The sequence below is a fragment of the Fukomys damarensis genome, unplaced genomic scaffold (assembly GCF_012274545.1).
Source record: "Fukomys damarensis isolate Sample0158 unplaced genomic scaffold, DMR_v1.0_HiC HiC_scaffold_32, whole genome shotgun sequence".
Classification (NCBI taxonomy): Eukaryota; Metazoa; Chordata; class Mammalia; order Rodentia; family Bathyergidae; genus Fukomys; species Fukomys damarensis.
In genome coordinates, this window is record NW_022900944.1 from 17,159,803 (window position 1) to 17,175,117 (window position 15,315).

At 36.8% G+C, this 15,315-nt stretch overlaps 1 protein-coding gene across 13 annotated transcripts in view; it reads left to right on the forward strand.

Annotated features, from left to right (window-relative positions):
* Nucleotides 1-15,315, forward strand: part of Sec31a (SEC31 homolog A, COPII coat complex component) — a 72,337-nt gene that overhangs the window by 27,628 nt on the left and 29,394 nt on the right. For 8 of the 13 annotated variants that reach the window (XM_010628848.2, XM_010628866.2, XM_010628914.2 and 5 more), the window contains exons 11-17: nt 5,270-5,506; nt 6,643-6,717; nt 8,928-8,966; nt 9,432-9,509; nt 12,007-12,082; nt 12,490-12,668; nt 14,275-14,401. In XM_010628848.2, the coding sequence (XP_010627150.1) occupies nt 5,270-5,506; nt 6,643-6,717; nt 8,928-8,966; nt 9,432-9,509; nt 12,007-12,082; nt 12,490-12,668; nt 14,275-14,401 (811 nt within the window). The remainder of the gene's footprint in view (nt 1-5,269; nt 5,507-6,642; nt 6,718-8,927; nt 8,967-9,431; nt 9,510-12,006; nt 12,083-12,489; nt 12,669-14,274; nt 14,402-15,315) is intronic. The other 5 variants (XM_010628889.2, XM_010628896.2, XM_010628904.2 and 2 more) reach the window with 2 other exon arrangements.

Sequence of the window (15,315 nt, forward strand, 5' to 3'; positions counted from 1 at the left end):
TTTTTTTTTTTTTTTTTTTTTTTTTTTTGGTACTGTGGATCCAACTCAGGACCTCATGCATTCCAGGCAGACGCTGTGCCACTGAGCTAAATCCCCAGCCCAGCTTTTTTTTTTTAAACAAGGTCTTCCTATGCAGCTCAGGCTAGCCTTGAACTCACTGTGTAGCCCACCTTGGCCTCAAACTGGTGGTGATCCTTCCACCTCAGCATCCCTGCTGGGATTACAGATGTGCACCACCATACCCAGCAAATTTTTTAATTGTAAAGAGCATATAACAAAATTTGCTATCCTAACTATTTTTAAGTATACAGTATAGTATTAACTCACATTGTTGGGCAATAGATCTCCAGAATTTTTCTTCTTGCAAAACTGAAACTCAGTAGCTGTGCTTGGGGCTAACACCTATAATCCCAGTACATTGGGAGGCTGAGCCAGGAGGATCGAAGGTCAAGCCCGGCCTGAGCACTTTAGTGAAGTAGTGAGACCCTGTCTCCTTCCATTGGATCCTGGAACTCTGTCCATTGGACACTTGTCCTTCCATCTTCCTTCAGCTTCCCTATTCCCTGGTAACCACATTCTACTTCCTGTTTTCTAGTTTCACTATTTTGGATAACTTGTGTATGTGGATTTATCTAGTGTTTGTTGTTTTGTGACTGGTTTATTTCATGTAGCAAAATGACTTCACAGTTCATCCATCTTGTAGCATGTGGCAGGATTTCCTTATTTTTAAAGGTTTATTCCATTGTATTTATATACAGTATTTTCTTTATCACTTCAACTGTTGATGGACATTTAGGTTGCTTCCAGCCTCTTGGCTATTGTGAATAATTCTCTTCAAGATTCTGTTTTTAACTCTTGGAAATGCACCAGAAACTGGGTTGTAGTTCTAATTTTAAGCTTGTGAAGAACCTCCACAGTATTTTCCATAGCAGCTGCTCCATTTTACATTCTCACCAACAGAGTGCTAAGGTTCCCATTTCTCTACATCCTCTCCCATATGTACTATTTTCTTTGTTTACTTTTTTGATAGTGGCCATCCTAATGTGTGTCAGTGAACGACTCATGATTTTGATTTACATTTCTCTGATGATTAGTAATTTTTATCATCTTTTTATCTGTTTTTTGGCCATTTATATATCTTCCTTTGGAAAAATGTCCATTGAAGTCCTTCACCCATTTTTTAATCAGTTTGTTTTTGTTGTTGTTGATTTTGGTAGCAGATATATGGTATGCAGGTATTTTCTCCCATTGTGTAGCTGCCATTGGCTTTGTTAATTGTCTTAGCTGTGGTTTACATGTACCTGTCACACTTCATGTGTTGAAACTTTGTATCTAATGCAGCAGTGTTGGAGGATTGAACCCAATAACAAGATTAGGTCATAAGGGCTCTGTCTTTATGGATAAACTAATGTCATTTCAGTTGTGCAGTTAGTTACAGTGAGAATAGATTTGTTAAAAAAGCAGGTTTGGCTCTCGTTCACTCTCTTGCCCTCTTGTGCACCTCTCCCTTCTCTTCTGCAGTGATGCAGCATCAGCCCTCACCACCCACTGGCACCACCATAGCAACACAGCATAGATTAAGAAGTTTTCCTTTGCTGTGCAAAAGCTCTGTTTGTTTTCTTCCTTTTGTTAACTGTGTTTTTGGTGTCGTATTCAAAATTGATAATCCATTGTCATGAAGCCTTTTGTTTTCCTCTAGTAGTTCTGTAGTTTTAAGACTTACATAAAGGTCTTTCTGATTTTTGTATATGGTATAAGTTAAGGATCCAGTTTTGTTCTTAGCTCAGTGTTCATAAACAGGACATTTATTGAGAAGATGTCTCTTAGCCATTGTGTGATATCAGTGTCCTCTTGAAGATCATTTGACCATATATGCATGGATTTATTTCAGTGTTTTCTGTTCACTTCCTTGGGTCTTTATATGTCAGTACCACATAGTTTTGGTTACTATAGCTTTGTCATAGATTTTAAATTAGGAAGAATGAAGCTTCCAGCTTTGTCATTCTTTTTCTAGGTTGTTTTGAGTGTTCAGCATCCTTTAAAATTCCATGTCACGCTGGCTCACATCTATGAACCCAGCCCTCCAGAGGCTGGGGCAGGAGGAGGATCACTGTGAGTTTGAGGCCAGCCTGTGCTGCATATTGAGTTCAAGGACAGCCTGAACTACACTGTAAGACCCTGTCTCACAAAAATAAAAAAAAAAAAAAAAAAAAAAAAAAAAAAAGACTCCATATGAATGATAGTATTGTCATTCAGGCTGACCTCAAACTCCTGATCTCAGGTGATCCTTTTACCTCAGCCTCCTGAATGGCTGAGACTTAAGTAGATGCCACTATTGCTGCCACCATTGAGACTTTGAAGGGGATTGCATTGAATCTATAGATTGTTTTAGATGGTAACAGCTTTTTTGTTTGTTTGTTTGGTTTTGTTTTGTTTTGTTTTGTTTTTGGTACCGGGGATCGAACTCAGGTTCTTGTACTTGCTAGGCAGGCGCCAGAACCAGTGAGCTAAATCTCTGGCCCGGTAACAGATTTTTTAACCCGTCTAGTCCATGAACACAGGATATTTGTTTCTTTGTGTCCTTTTAAGGTTTTTTTTGCCATGTTTTGTAGTTTCCATGTGCAAGTCTTTTTCTCCACTTTGTTACATTGACTTCTAAATATTTTCTTTTTGATGGTATTATAAATTGGATAGTTTTCTCTATTTCCTCTTCACATCAATCATTGTTCTATAGAAACAATCTGATAGTTGTATATTTATTTTTGTCTTTGGAACTTTGCTGATTTCCTGTATTGTTTCTAAGAGTTCTCTGTGCTATTTTTAGGCTGTTTATAAACGCACGTGTATGTATGTGTATAAATATGATCTGTGAACAGAAGTGATTTTACTTCTTCCTAATTTGGATGCCTTTTATTTCTTTTCCTTCTCACATTTACTCAGGCTAGGACTTCCTTTACTAGGTTGAGAAGGGGTGAGAGTGGCACCTTTCCTTTCTAATCTTCAAGGAACAGCTTTTAACTTTTCATGCTTGAATATTAGCTGTGAGCTCTTAATATTTGACCTCTTTTGTGTGTGTGTGTGTGTGTGGTAGCAGGGATCGAATTTAGGACCTTGTGCTTACAAGGTAGGCATGGTATTACTAAGCTAAATATTTGACCTCTACTATGTTGGGATAGTTTCCTTTTGTTTTAATCCTATTTCTTCTAATGAAGCTGAACACTACTCACTGGATAATTTTTAAGCAGTAGGAATTTATGTACTGCAGTGCTGGAGGCTGGAGGTCTGTGATCAAGGTCCCAGCAGGTTCGGTGATATAAGGGCCTGGACTTTGCTTCCAAGAAGGTGTCTTGTTTCTGTGTCCTCCAGAGGGAACAGAGGTAGTGCCTTCACATGGCAAAGGGGCAAAAGTACTCCCTGATTTCCACCTGCCCTTTAGGGTGTTGTTAACTCCACTCATGAGGGTTCTGCCCTCTTGATTTATTCATCTTGAAAGCCCAGTGTGGACATACACTGCTATAATTCCAGCACCCTGGAAGGCCAAGGCAAGAGGATAGAAAGTTCAAGCTCTGCCTGGGCAACTTAGCTATGTAGTGAAACTCTGTATCAGTTAGTGTTTACTAGAGAAACAGATATAACACAAGATACACAAATTTATAAGATTGGCTTGCAGTGGCTACCGACGGAGTCTGAGTCTGATGAGGAAGAGTGCAGAGGGTCTGTCTACACACTGGCGACTGAAAGATCCAGTCAAAGGTCTGGATCTCACTGCATTGTCCTGTGTGAGTCTGTATTTGGAGGTTGAGGGTCTGCGAAGGCAGATAAAAAGTCAGTGCTGGAAGCCAGGGGCTGATGAACAAGCTGAAGGTGAAGATTTTCCTCTAAAGAAACAGAAGCACATCCATCCTTTTCATTTTCCCTTCATATCATCCAAGAGACAAGCTGCTCTAGTGTGGGTTTTCCACACTCCAGGGTGTGGAATTGCTGAGCTAATTTAGTTGACCTTCTCTTACTTAAGTTGACACAGTCAACCATCACAGACTCCATCTCAAAAAAGTAAAAAATAGAAAGGGGCTATATCTGAGTGCAGTGGTCCTGGGTTGAATCCCTAGGACTGGAAGAAAAAGCTCCACTTTTAATGCTGTCATATTGGGATTTAAGTTCCAACTACAAGTTTTGAAGGGGACTCCATAAACTTTTTAATTTCTTGCCTTTTTTTTTTTTTTTTTTTGGGCAGTCCTGGGATTCAACCCTAGGCCTTGCCCTAAACTACATCCCAGCTCTCTTTTTTTCTTAAACTTATACTTTTTGGGCGGGGGATATTTAGCTCAGTGGTTCCAGTGCCTGCCTCATAAGTGCAAGGGCCCGAGTTCGATCCCTGGTACCAAAAAAAAAAAAAAACTTTTACTTTTTGGCAGAGCCTTGCTAATTTGACCATCATGGCCTCAAATTTGAGATCATCCCTCCTCAGTCTGCCAAGTAGCTGGGTTTACAGGTGTGTGCCACCAGGCACAGCTAGTAGAATGTTCTTTCCTTGGACTTCAAGTACAGTACTAATTCTGAAGACAGCCATTGCTAATACACCCTAACTATTAATGAGCAAAGAAAAAAACATTTACTTTATATGTAATATACATCTAACAAACATTTAATAAAACCATAGCATGCATAGGTGCTTGGCTTGTATCTTTATAAACAGAGGAAAGAAAGTGAGAGAGACTTCTGTAGTCCTTGTACTAAACATTACAGAATAAGAAAACCAAACTAGTTCTGTGTTCCTTTCTCTGTATTTTATTTTATTTATTTATTTATATTTTTTGGTACCAGGGAACGAACTCAGGTCCTTGCGCTTGCGAAGCAGGCACTAGAACCACGGTCCTAAATCTCTTGTCTTTATTTTATATGAACCCATTGATATTTATTGTCTACTTCCTATATACAAGGCACACAGTAGACAGTATATTCCACCAAGTAGGTGGGTTGCAGAGGTGCATGATAGTAACTGAAGCCTGGAATTAAACTGGAACCATGGGAGAGGGAGAGTGAAACAGCTAATTTCTTTCTTTCTTTTTTGGTACTGGGGAGAGAACTCAGGACCTTGTGCTTGTGAGGCAGGCGCAGAACCATTGAGCTAAATCCCTGGCCTGGAATCAGCTAATTTCACCTACATTGGTGACTGTTTATACCACAGTTCTGTTCCTTTGTGAGTTTATAATCATGTTTTCCAGCCATCTCCTTGTGATGAAAAATGGTCTTATTTGTTCTTTCGCAGTTTGGGGGCAAGCTGGTTACCTTTGAGGGTGTTAAAACACAGCCTTCCCAAGGAGCTGAACAGCAGCAGCAGCACCACCATGTGTTCATCAGCCAGGTGGTGACAGAAAAGGAGTTCCTGAGTCGCTCAGACCAGTTGCAGCAGGTCGTACAGTCGCAAGGGTTCATCAGTTACTGCCAGAAAAAGATTGATGCCTCTCAGACAGAATTTGAGAAAAATGTGTGGTCCTTTCTGAAGGTATGTTGGTACTTAAAATCATTTCGTTTATTATCTGTAAATGTAACTCTGTCTGTTATATTTTGAATCTTTCTATTAAATAATTATAAATGTATGATTTCAGAAATTCATGAAATTTAAGAAATGTTATAAAAACCACACAACCTGATTTCTTATGTCAAGGCTTTTTCCTTCTCTATTTTGACAAACTTAATATAAAGTAATTTTTAATAAGTAAAAAATAGCACAGCAGATACAGTATGTTTAAGGGAGAGAACCTGTCTTCAAACTAGAACACAAGGGTGACTGCATTAAAAACACAAAGTGTATTTTGATTGTTTGTTTGTTTTTTTGGTACCAGGGATTGAACTCGGGTCCTTGGGCTTGCAAGGCAGGCCACCGAACCGCTGAGCTAAATCGCCGGCTTGTCACACAAAGTGTTTAATACCTGTATTAAAGCTGCTTAAGACAGTTGGGAAATGAGAAGAAGCATGGAGTTGAGGTTGGAGGTATTTTCTTCCCGCCATTAAAGAATTTAGAGGGGAGAAAATACATTCTCACTCAACTGCATTTTGCGGGGGTGGGTACTGGGGATCGAACTCAGGACCTTGTGTTTGCAAGGCGGGTGGTGGCACCACTGAGCTAACTCCCCAGCCCTGCATTTTCAACAATAGGATTTTTCTGGTTGGTCATTTCTGTCTCCACTGTAATGTCTATTTCTTGACACCGAATTTTCCAAGAAAAGCAATCTTGAATACAATATGGTTAAATTCTAAAGTTGTAGAATTTATATTTTGTAATTAAATATGAAATTTGAGAGAGTGTTTTAGAATATAAAGTGTTTCAGATAAGCCCTGCATACGTACATCCTTTGGATGTTGGTTTGTATTGCCAAAATTATAGTTTGAAAGGAAGCTTTATTCAACCAGAATAATTAGTTAACTAGTATACTTACTATTTAAAAAAAACTAGTTAAGAAACTGTTCTTTGGTTTCTTTTCAGATGTAAATGTTACTATTTTCAAGTGGTGAATCATTTCAAATGGTGAATCTTCAGGATAATATAGTAGATTTTAGATATTTTAAATAATTTTATTTGGAATTCATTGACAAAGAATTAGGCTTATATATATATATTTATTTATTTATTTTTTTAAGGTAAACTTTGAGGATGATTCTCGTGGAAAATATCTTGAGCTTCTAGGATTCAGAAAAGAAGATCTAGGAAAAAAGGTAAACTATCCCCAGTAAATAGTCATTTAATAAGAATTTGTAGCTGGTGAAATAGTATATCACTGCGACCCTAGCACTTGGGAGGCTGAGGAGAATTTCAAATTTAAGGCCGTCTTGGGTTATATAGCAAATTTGAGGCCAGTCTGGACTACATAGAGAGACCCTGTCCTGTCTCAAAAAAATAAATCAGGGGTGGGGAGAGACACTGGAGATGTCCTGGGTTAAATCTCCAGTCCCACCTCCCCACAATAATTTGTGTTTGGCTACCATACATATTATTAAACTCTACGTTATACCTGGATTTAGAAGCTACCAGAACTATCTTGCATTCAGACTTGATTGTTTGAACAATTGGGCCTTGAAAGACAGGGTGCCACAGCACCATCAAGTATTCAAATACTGACAGCAATAGTGTGTGTGGCTTTCTAGGGAAAAAGAGAAAGAAACATTAGTGTTAGGTTAGGTGATGAAAAACAGGGTTCTATTCCACCTCACTGTTCTGATGCCCAGACTGTATCTCGATCTAGCTGTGTATTGGTCTAGCTCACAAGTAACTGATAAATATCTTGAAATAGGAGTAATTTATTCTGCCTCACCCAAGTAAAAAGTCCAGGTGGTTTGTTTAACAGTTTAACTTTAAAAATAGAAGGTTCCCTCTTAAAAAGAATAAATCATGTTGCAGTTTGTAGTGTTCATGTCAAACAGTGGCTTACTATTTTTCCACAGTGGTAACATCAGTTTCAGTTTTTTTAAAAACAGAGGAAACCTCGAGGGCAATAATTTAGATTACATTTTTCTCTGCCGTTACACGGTGCCTGTGTCAGTGGTGTGGACTGGGTGCCTGCACTGTAGGGGCAGATGGGTGTTAAGATCCCATCGTACCCACTGCTTAGGGCTGTGTGTCTTTCCTTACCCTTTACGGTCATTACACTTTCTTACTATCAGCATGAATTGGTTGATGCTATGACTTGCAAATTTGCAAGCATTTAATATGGAAATTTACTGATGCCTGGTAAGAAATAGAATCTGGTTGTCAAAATACTTCTCATCGCAGCTTTTTCCATAGTGAGTACCTGAAAAAAATGCTTCCAAACATTAATTTTAGTTTTTTTAAAAATTAGAAAGTAACCAACTATAAATAAATGCAGCATATGTGAAAGAAAAAATAAGTACCATCTACCATAATTTAGCCAGGGAAACTATTTTTGTCATTGTTGAAATGGATATACAGTAGCCTTGTCTTTGTATATGTTTATGATTAAATATTGAACATGAAGAAAATAAAAAATTAATAAATAAATATAGCTTTTTATTTTGAATTTTGTTGTTTGTTTGTTTTTTGTTTTTTTTGAGACAGGGTCTTGTCTCACTATGTAGTTGAGACTGACCTGGAACTCACTATGTAGCCCAGGCTGGTCTCGAACTCGCAGCAATCCTCCTGCCTCAGACTCCTGAGTGTTGGGATTACAGGCATGCGTCACCACACCCGACTGTTGGTTTGTTTTTTGAGGCAAGGTCTCCCTATGTAATTCAGGCCAACCTTGAATTAACTATGTAGCCCCAGGCTGGCCTCAGACTCTAGGCCAGTGGTAGCCAACCTATGGCATGCATGTTATTTGTTTATAAGACACAGGATGGGCTGGGGATTTAGCTCAGTGGTTCTGGCACCTGCTTCGAAAGTGCAAGGATCCAAGTTCGATCCCCAGTACCAAAAAACAAAAAATTTAGGGCTGGGGATTTGGCTCAGTGGTTCCACTGCCTGCCTTGCAAGCACAAGGGCCCTAGTTCAGTCCCTGGTACCACCAAAAAAAAAAAAAAAGACACAGAATGTTAATGTATGAATTGTTCTTTCTAAATCAAGACTTCAGTATTCAGGTTTAATTGCAGTGTTGGCAATCCTCCTGCTTCAGCCTCCCTAGTACTGGAATTATAGTCATGCACCGTTACACCCAACTCTGTAGCTTTGTATTTTGACAAAAGCGTAGAAGGAAAATATTTGTTTTGAGGTCAGTTTTATGACTGAACAGCAGAACAGGAACCTGTGAGTGACACTAGAGCTGCTGCACAGATGCTGTTTTCTATCGCACACGCTGTCCCTGATAAGGACTTTTGTGGGCTTTTGCCAACAAGAATGGATTGTGAGGTGAACATCTGCTATATGCCCTGAAGTACAATTCCATTGAGTAGGTAAGTTGCCATTTTCTTTTCAGATTGCTTTGGCCCTGAACAAAGTGGATGGATCCAACGTGGTAAGATCTTAAAATCAGCTACCTTCTAACATTTTGAGTAGATCACAACAAAGAAGGAAGTGTGATCTAAGAAGTTATCATCTGTTTTGTGCTTCATAGTATAAAAGTGTTGATTCTTAATATTTTACTAAGTTCATAATTCTATTTTAAAATAGCCTAAGTTTCACTGGCATAGCATTCCTTTCTTTTAGCATATTTGAGTGTTGTAAGAGAGGAATAATGGATGCAATGACTCTTTAAGAGAAAGCTTTTTCATGCTGGGTGGCATTTGATAGAAAAGAAGGAGACGAAGGTGTTACAGTAATTGCTCTTTACCTCTCCTTTAACGTTTCTCAAATAAATTTACCCAGTGTTGCTGCTTATGATCAAAGTGGATGTTGGTTGGGTCTTTTGTCTCCCTTGTTACTAATAACCTTTTAATTCTGCATTCTTCAACTTCCTCTGTAATCATTTTGTATACCAAAGGCCCTTAGAGACTCTGACCAAGTAGCACAGAGTGATGGGGAGGAGAGCTCTGCTGCTGAAGAGCAGCTCTTGGGAGAGGTACTTACTCTTTTTCATATTACATTGGACAAATATATGATAATTGTGTATCCACATTGAAATATGGAAATTTTTCTTGACAATTTGTTGCAAAATAAAGTTGGAATGTATTGTTTTTTTAGATATGTTTAGAGTTGGAATCTCTTTACCTAGATTGACAGACACACCCTCTCTGAACTCTAGTTCTCTAACCTGGCTTCTGGAGTATATGCTTTAAAAATTAGCAGCTGCTGTGAGATTGACTGCACTTGCCTAGAGGGCTATTTTATTCAAAAATCCACCTTCATTGCATGCAATGTTTTTTCTTGGCACATTAATATTTAGGTCCCAATATCAGTGACATAGCCCTCCGAATTAGGCATTTACTTGGAGCCCAAGGAGAAAATATTTCACTAGCTCAGCATGGTGGCACATGCCTATAATTCCAGCTGCTTGAGAGGCTGAGGCAGGAGGGTGGCAAGAAGCCAGCCTGAGGTACTTGTTGAGACTCTGGCTCCAAATGATGAATTAAGAAAAGGGGCTTAGGATGTAGTTCATTTTGAGGCCCTGGGTTCAACTCACAGTATTGAAAAAAAATTTTTTTTTTCTCTAAACTAAATGGTTGTCATTTTACTATAAATATTTCCTTTGTTGTACTTGGTAATTTCTGTAACTAATCAGAAAGAGTCATTGAACACAGTTATATAATTAATTTTTTTCCTTTTGATTTTCTGGTATTTTTTTTAAAACCACTAATATCTAATTCTGTAATTTACTTTTCTTGCTTTCTAATTTTATCTTGGAAGATCATCAGAAAGTTCTTGATTTTGCCTTTAACTTTTTCATAGTCCTCTGTGATTTGGTGATATCCTAACTGGAATGTTCTGCATAATCATTTACTAAGCTGTAAAAGCATTTCACCCATATATTTAGACTACTGTAGTGGTTATTAAAATTTTTCCTTAGAAGTAGATGTCCTAGCATTTACCTAACAAGGAAATAAATCTTAATAAAAACATGAACCAATTTTAGGAACACATAGAAGTAGACACATAAATACTGGGCTTTTACATTTATGTACAACTAGATTAACTACACATTATCAAATAAAAGACCATTTTGGAATACACTCATGAATTAATAGTAGTAAATAGTAGTCACTAGTGTATACTTTGAGTACTTGAAAAAATTGTTTCAAGGAGGTAAAATCTCTTGATTATATAGTTCGATTATCAAAAATTGTAGCTTACACATTGAAGATTTTGAACACAGAAAAATTGTGCATTTGGGCTTTATGTTTAAGAAGTGTATAAAGGTGTATTCATTGTAGAAAGCAAATTTGATAGTGAGTTAAAGGATTTTTCTGTGAATTTTGACAGTTAATAAACATGACAGTGAATATAACTAAAATTTTCAGTGTTTTCAAGTTTTTAGATTCCAAAATGTATCTCATTAATTGAGGAGAAGCAATTAGGACTATAGTTATTCTTCTGTAACAGTTATCACTAGCTGTGCTGTACTCTACTTGAATGACTCTGCTCCAAGCCCCTTTGAATACTAGCCACTTACATTCAAACATGTAGATAACACAAGCATATAAGGTAGATAGTTTAATCTCCTGTAGAGATTGGTGTCTTTGTTTAAAAAGATTTAGAATATTTGTATAGACTAAAAGTTTAGCATCCCTAGTGTAAAATCTACTAAAATTGGTTCAGATTTAGACCATTGTAGAATTCAGATTTTTTTGAATTAGAAATGCTTAAGCTGTAATCTCAGAAATTTATAAAAGAATTGTATATATTTTTATCAGACCGACCTATTCCAGATATGACTAATTTGAGAGAATATGAAATGTGTCATTGAATTTGAGTATATTTAAAAATACTCCAATCTAGAAATAATCGATTTGTATTGCTTTAGTGAGGGAAGCATCTAGAAATCGAACCCAGGGCCTTGCACATACTACTTAAACAAGCATCCCTGCCTCCTATTATCCTTTTGTACCTAGGACACCAAGTAATTTTTTTTTTTTTAAGGATTCATTTATAACTAAAAGATCTCATAACCAAGACTTAGATTTTTAGATGTTAGAAGTAGGATTGTTTAAAAATATAATTTAAAACATGAATATTTTACATTTCTCAACCTGCTTGTAGTTGCGAATCTAGATTCTTTAGTTTCAATAATAACTTTTCAAATATTGTACCTATAAAGGATATGCATACTTGTTTGTTTTACATTATTTCTTATGGTCTTGGATTCTGTTTATGAATGCATGATGGAAATTAATACTTAAGGAAATCATTAATCTGAGTATAAATTTGGAGATGAGGACTTTTCTGAAATAGCATATCATCAAGTTAGTAGGTGAACAATCATATACAAATTTTATTTTGGTAGTAAGTTTCATTTTCTGAAATAGCATATCATCAAGTTAGTAGGTGAACAATCATATACAAATTTTATTTTGGTAGTAAGTTTCATTTTAGCTAAATTGCTGCCTTTTCCATCTTCTTAGTGTATTAAAGAAGAAAAGCAAGAATCTGAATTTCTGCCTTCAGCTGGAGGAACATTTAACATCTCTGTCAATGGGGGTATGTGTTGGCTTTGATTTTTAAACTTTTAAAAACTATTTGAAAGTGAATAGCCCCAGTTACAAATATTTTGTTAGAGATAATTGAAAGTTGAGAAGGAACTGAATTACCTTGTACTATATGTAATTAGTGCCTTTAGAGGGGTGGTGTGTTCTGATGCCTAAGTCATCAATGTTCATGTAAGTATTCAGCAAATAGTTTTATTTTATATGTACTTTAGTATGTATTTCCATAGATCTCTTCTATAAATACTAACAGCTTGTGTCATAAATTGAATAATCAGAAGTTAACATTGTGTTCTCTATTTGTATCTGTGTATAAAAACTTACGTGTATAGATTTTTTGTTGTAGTTGTTTTTGATGACAGAAACCTCTGTTGGACTTTGTTGTATTTTTTCTTGTTACAGATATTGATGGTTTAATTACTCAGGCTTTGCTGACGGGTAATTTTGAGAGTGCTGTTGACCTTTGTTTACATGATAACCGCATGGCTGATGCCATTATATTGGCTATAGCAGGAGGACAGGAACTCTTGGCTCGGACTCAGAAAAAATACTTTGCAAAATCCCAAAGCAAAATTACTAGGGTATGTTTTTTATTTATTTATTTTTTCTTTCTTTTTTGGTACTGGGGATCAAACTCAGGACCTTACACTTGGGAAGCAGGCAGTGGAACCACTGAGCTAAATCTCCAGCCCCTGTTATTTTCAGAATAGATAAATCATACGTTATCTTTCTGATTACAAAAGTAATACATGTTATTATAGATCATTGGGATGTAGAGAACACTAAAGAATTTACCTATTCATAACACTGACTCAGAAATAGTTATTGACACTGATGTGATTCATCCAGTTTTTATTGTTTCTATATTTAATTTTAAAAATTAAAATTATTTTCATATTAAAGATTTAACACAAAAAAATTTTTAACAGAAAATTTTAAAGATAAAAATGTTAGCTACCTGTAATCCTGCCAATAGTCTGGTACATGTCTTTCCATATCTCTTTCTACATATTTGTAGAATTTTTTCTGACAGTCACAATCATATATATGATGTGTGTTTTTGTTTATGCTGTCATTTACATTGATTTTTCCATGTCATTAAAAACTCAAAAGATTGTAATTATTTTATAATATTTTATGATGAGGATGTATTTCTCATATATTTTGGGTCTTTAAATATCCTTCTTTCCTCCCTTCCTTCCTTCCTTCCTTCCTTCCTTGTACCGGGGATCGAACTTGGGTCCTTGTGCTTTCGAGGCAGGCACCGAACCACTGAGCTAAATCCCCAGCCCTAAATATATACTTTTTTTTTTTTTTTTTTTTTTTTTTTTGAGACGGTCTCACTATGTAGTTGAGACTAATCTGGAACTCACTAGCCCAGATTGGTCTTGAACTCACAGCGATCCTCCTGCCTCAGCCTCCTGAGTGCTGGGATTACAGGTGTGTGCCACCATGCCCGGCCCTAAATATACTCTTAATAGTTTCCTCATATAGTTGAACACCATTGCATATACTGTGATAAAAATCTGTTATACCTAAGGATTTGTGCAGATTTCTAACTATCCCATAATAGTAGGAGGGGAATTTCTGGTACAGAGGGTTTGAACACTTGTGAGCTTCCTATTGATATTTTCAGTATCATAAAAAAGTAATTTTTAGTGGCAGTTACTTTCTGTAAAAGTTATACCGGTGTTGGTCCCACCAGCATTGGTTGCTGTCGGTCTCCCCTCCTCAGCCAGATGCCCCTCTCTCTATCAGAGCTCATGTCTTTTCTCCCTGTGACGGGCTGCCTTTTGGCTCCTAACCCACTCTTAGGTTCCATCCTCCTTTGAACCTTGTGTCCCCTTAGCTTAGAATGCTTTTTCCTTCTCTCTGTTCAAATCTCTGTGCAGAAGTCCCTATGTTGAAACAGCTTCTTGACGTACTAAACCAGGTCACATATTCCTGTTAAATGTTCTGCTAGCCTCCTGAACTTTTCCTCATCAGTTTGAAAAATATGTTGGTGTGGCTTTCTTAAGGAAAAGTAAAACCATCTGTTATGTCATTTGTTCAAGAAAATACTTTACTTTTTGGTGCTTTATTTGTTATGAAGTGCTCTTAGTTTTGAAAGTAATGATTCATTAGCCTAAGTTAATTTTTATTATATAATAAAGACTTTTAATTATCCTTTTGTTTTCTTTTCCTAAGCTCATCACTGCAGTTGTAATGAAGAACTGGAAAGACATTGTTGAGTCTTGTGACCTTAAAAATTGGAGAGAGGCTTTAGCTGCAGTGTTGACTTATGCTAAACCAAATGAATTTCCATCATTGTGTGGTGAGAAATGAGCTTTGCACTGAACTACTTTACGTGGTATATTATAAATAACATTAATGACAAGCTTTATTAGAAATGTTTTGTAATTGCACTGACAAATAGGAATTGGGCTGGGGATGTAGCTCAGTAGCACAGCGCCTGCCTGGCAAGCAAGAAGTCCTTAGTTTGATCCCTGGTACCAAAAATAAAAATAAAAATATATTACTCCTTAAAAATTAAAAAAAATTTTGTTTTTGTTTTTGGTGTTTTGTTTGTTTTGTTTTGTTTTTTGAGACAGGGTCTCACTTACGTAGTTGAGACTGACCTGGAACTCATTTGAAGCCCAGGCTGGTCTCGAACTCACGGTGATCCTCCTGCCTCAGCCTCCTGAGTGCTGGGATTGCAGGCTCTTAAGCTGGTTTCAAACATAACGAAGTTGGAAGTTTACTGCTGCCACTTAACTTGCTGATAATCTAGGAAAAATTATTTTCTAAGCCTCAGTTTATCCATCTTTAAAATGGCACATAGGCACCTCAATACGTGTTTACTCTGATGTAATTAACAATTGTATTTGATTAAAAATTGCCATTAGAGGCCATGACTAAATTGATGGTTAAGGAATAAATGTTATATGCAATAAAAGAAGTTTAAGGGTGATTGTATATGAGCCAACAATCATTTGCTACCTTCAAAAGAATTAGAATACAAAATGTTGCAGAATATTAACTATTTTCATAAGTAATTTTTTTTTTTTAAATTCTCGGAACCTCCTGCCTCAGCCTCCCTAGTGCTGGGATGACAGGTGTGCTCCACCATGCCCAGCTTTTCTTCACTTGAGATCCTTCTGCTTGATGTTCACTGTGTGAGGGGCATCTCAGTCCCATGATGTTTCCCACATGAGCTCATATGCAGGAGTTGATTTTTTTTTTTTTTTT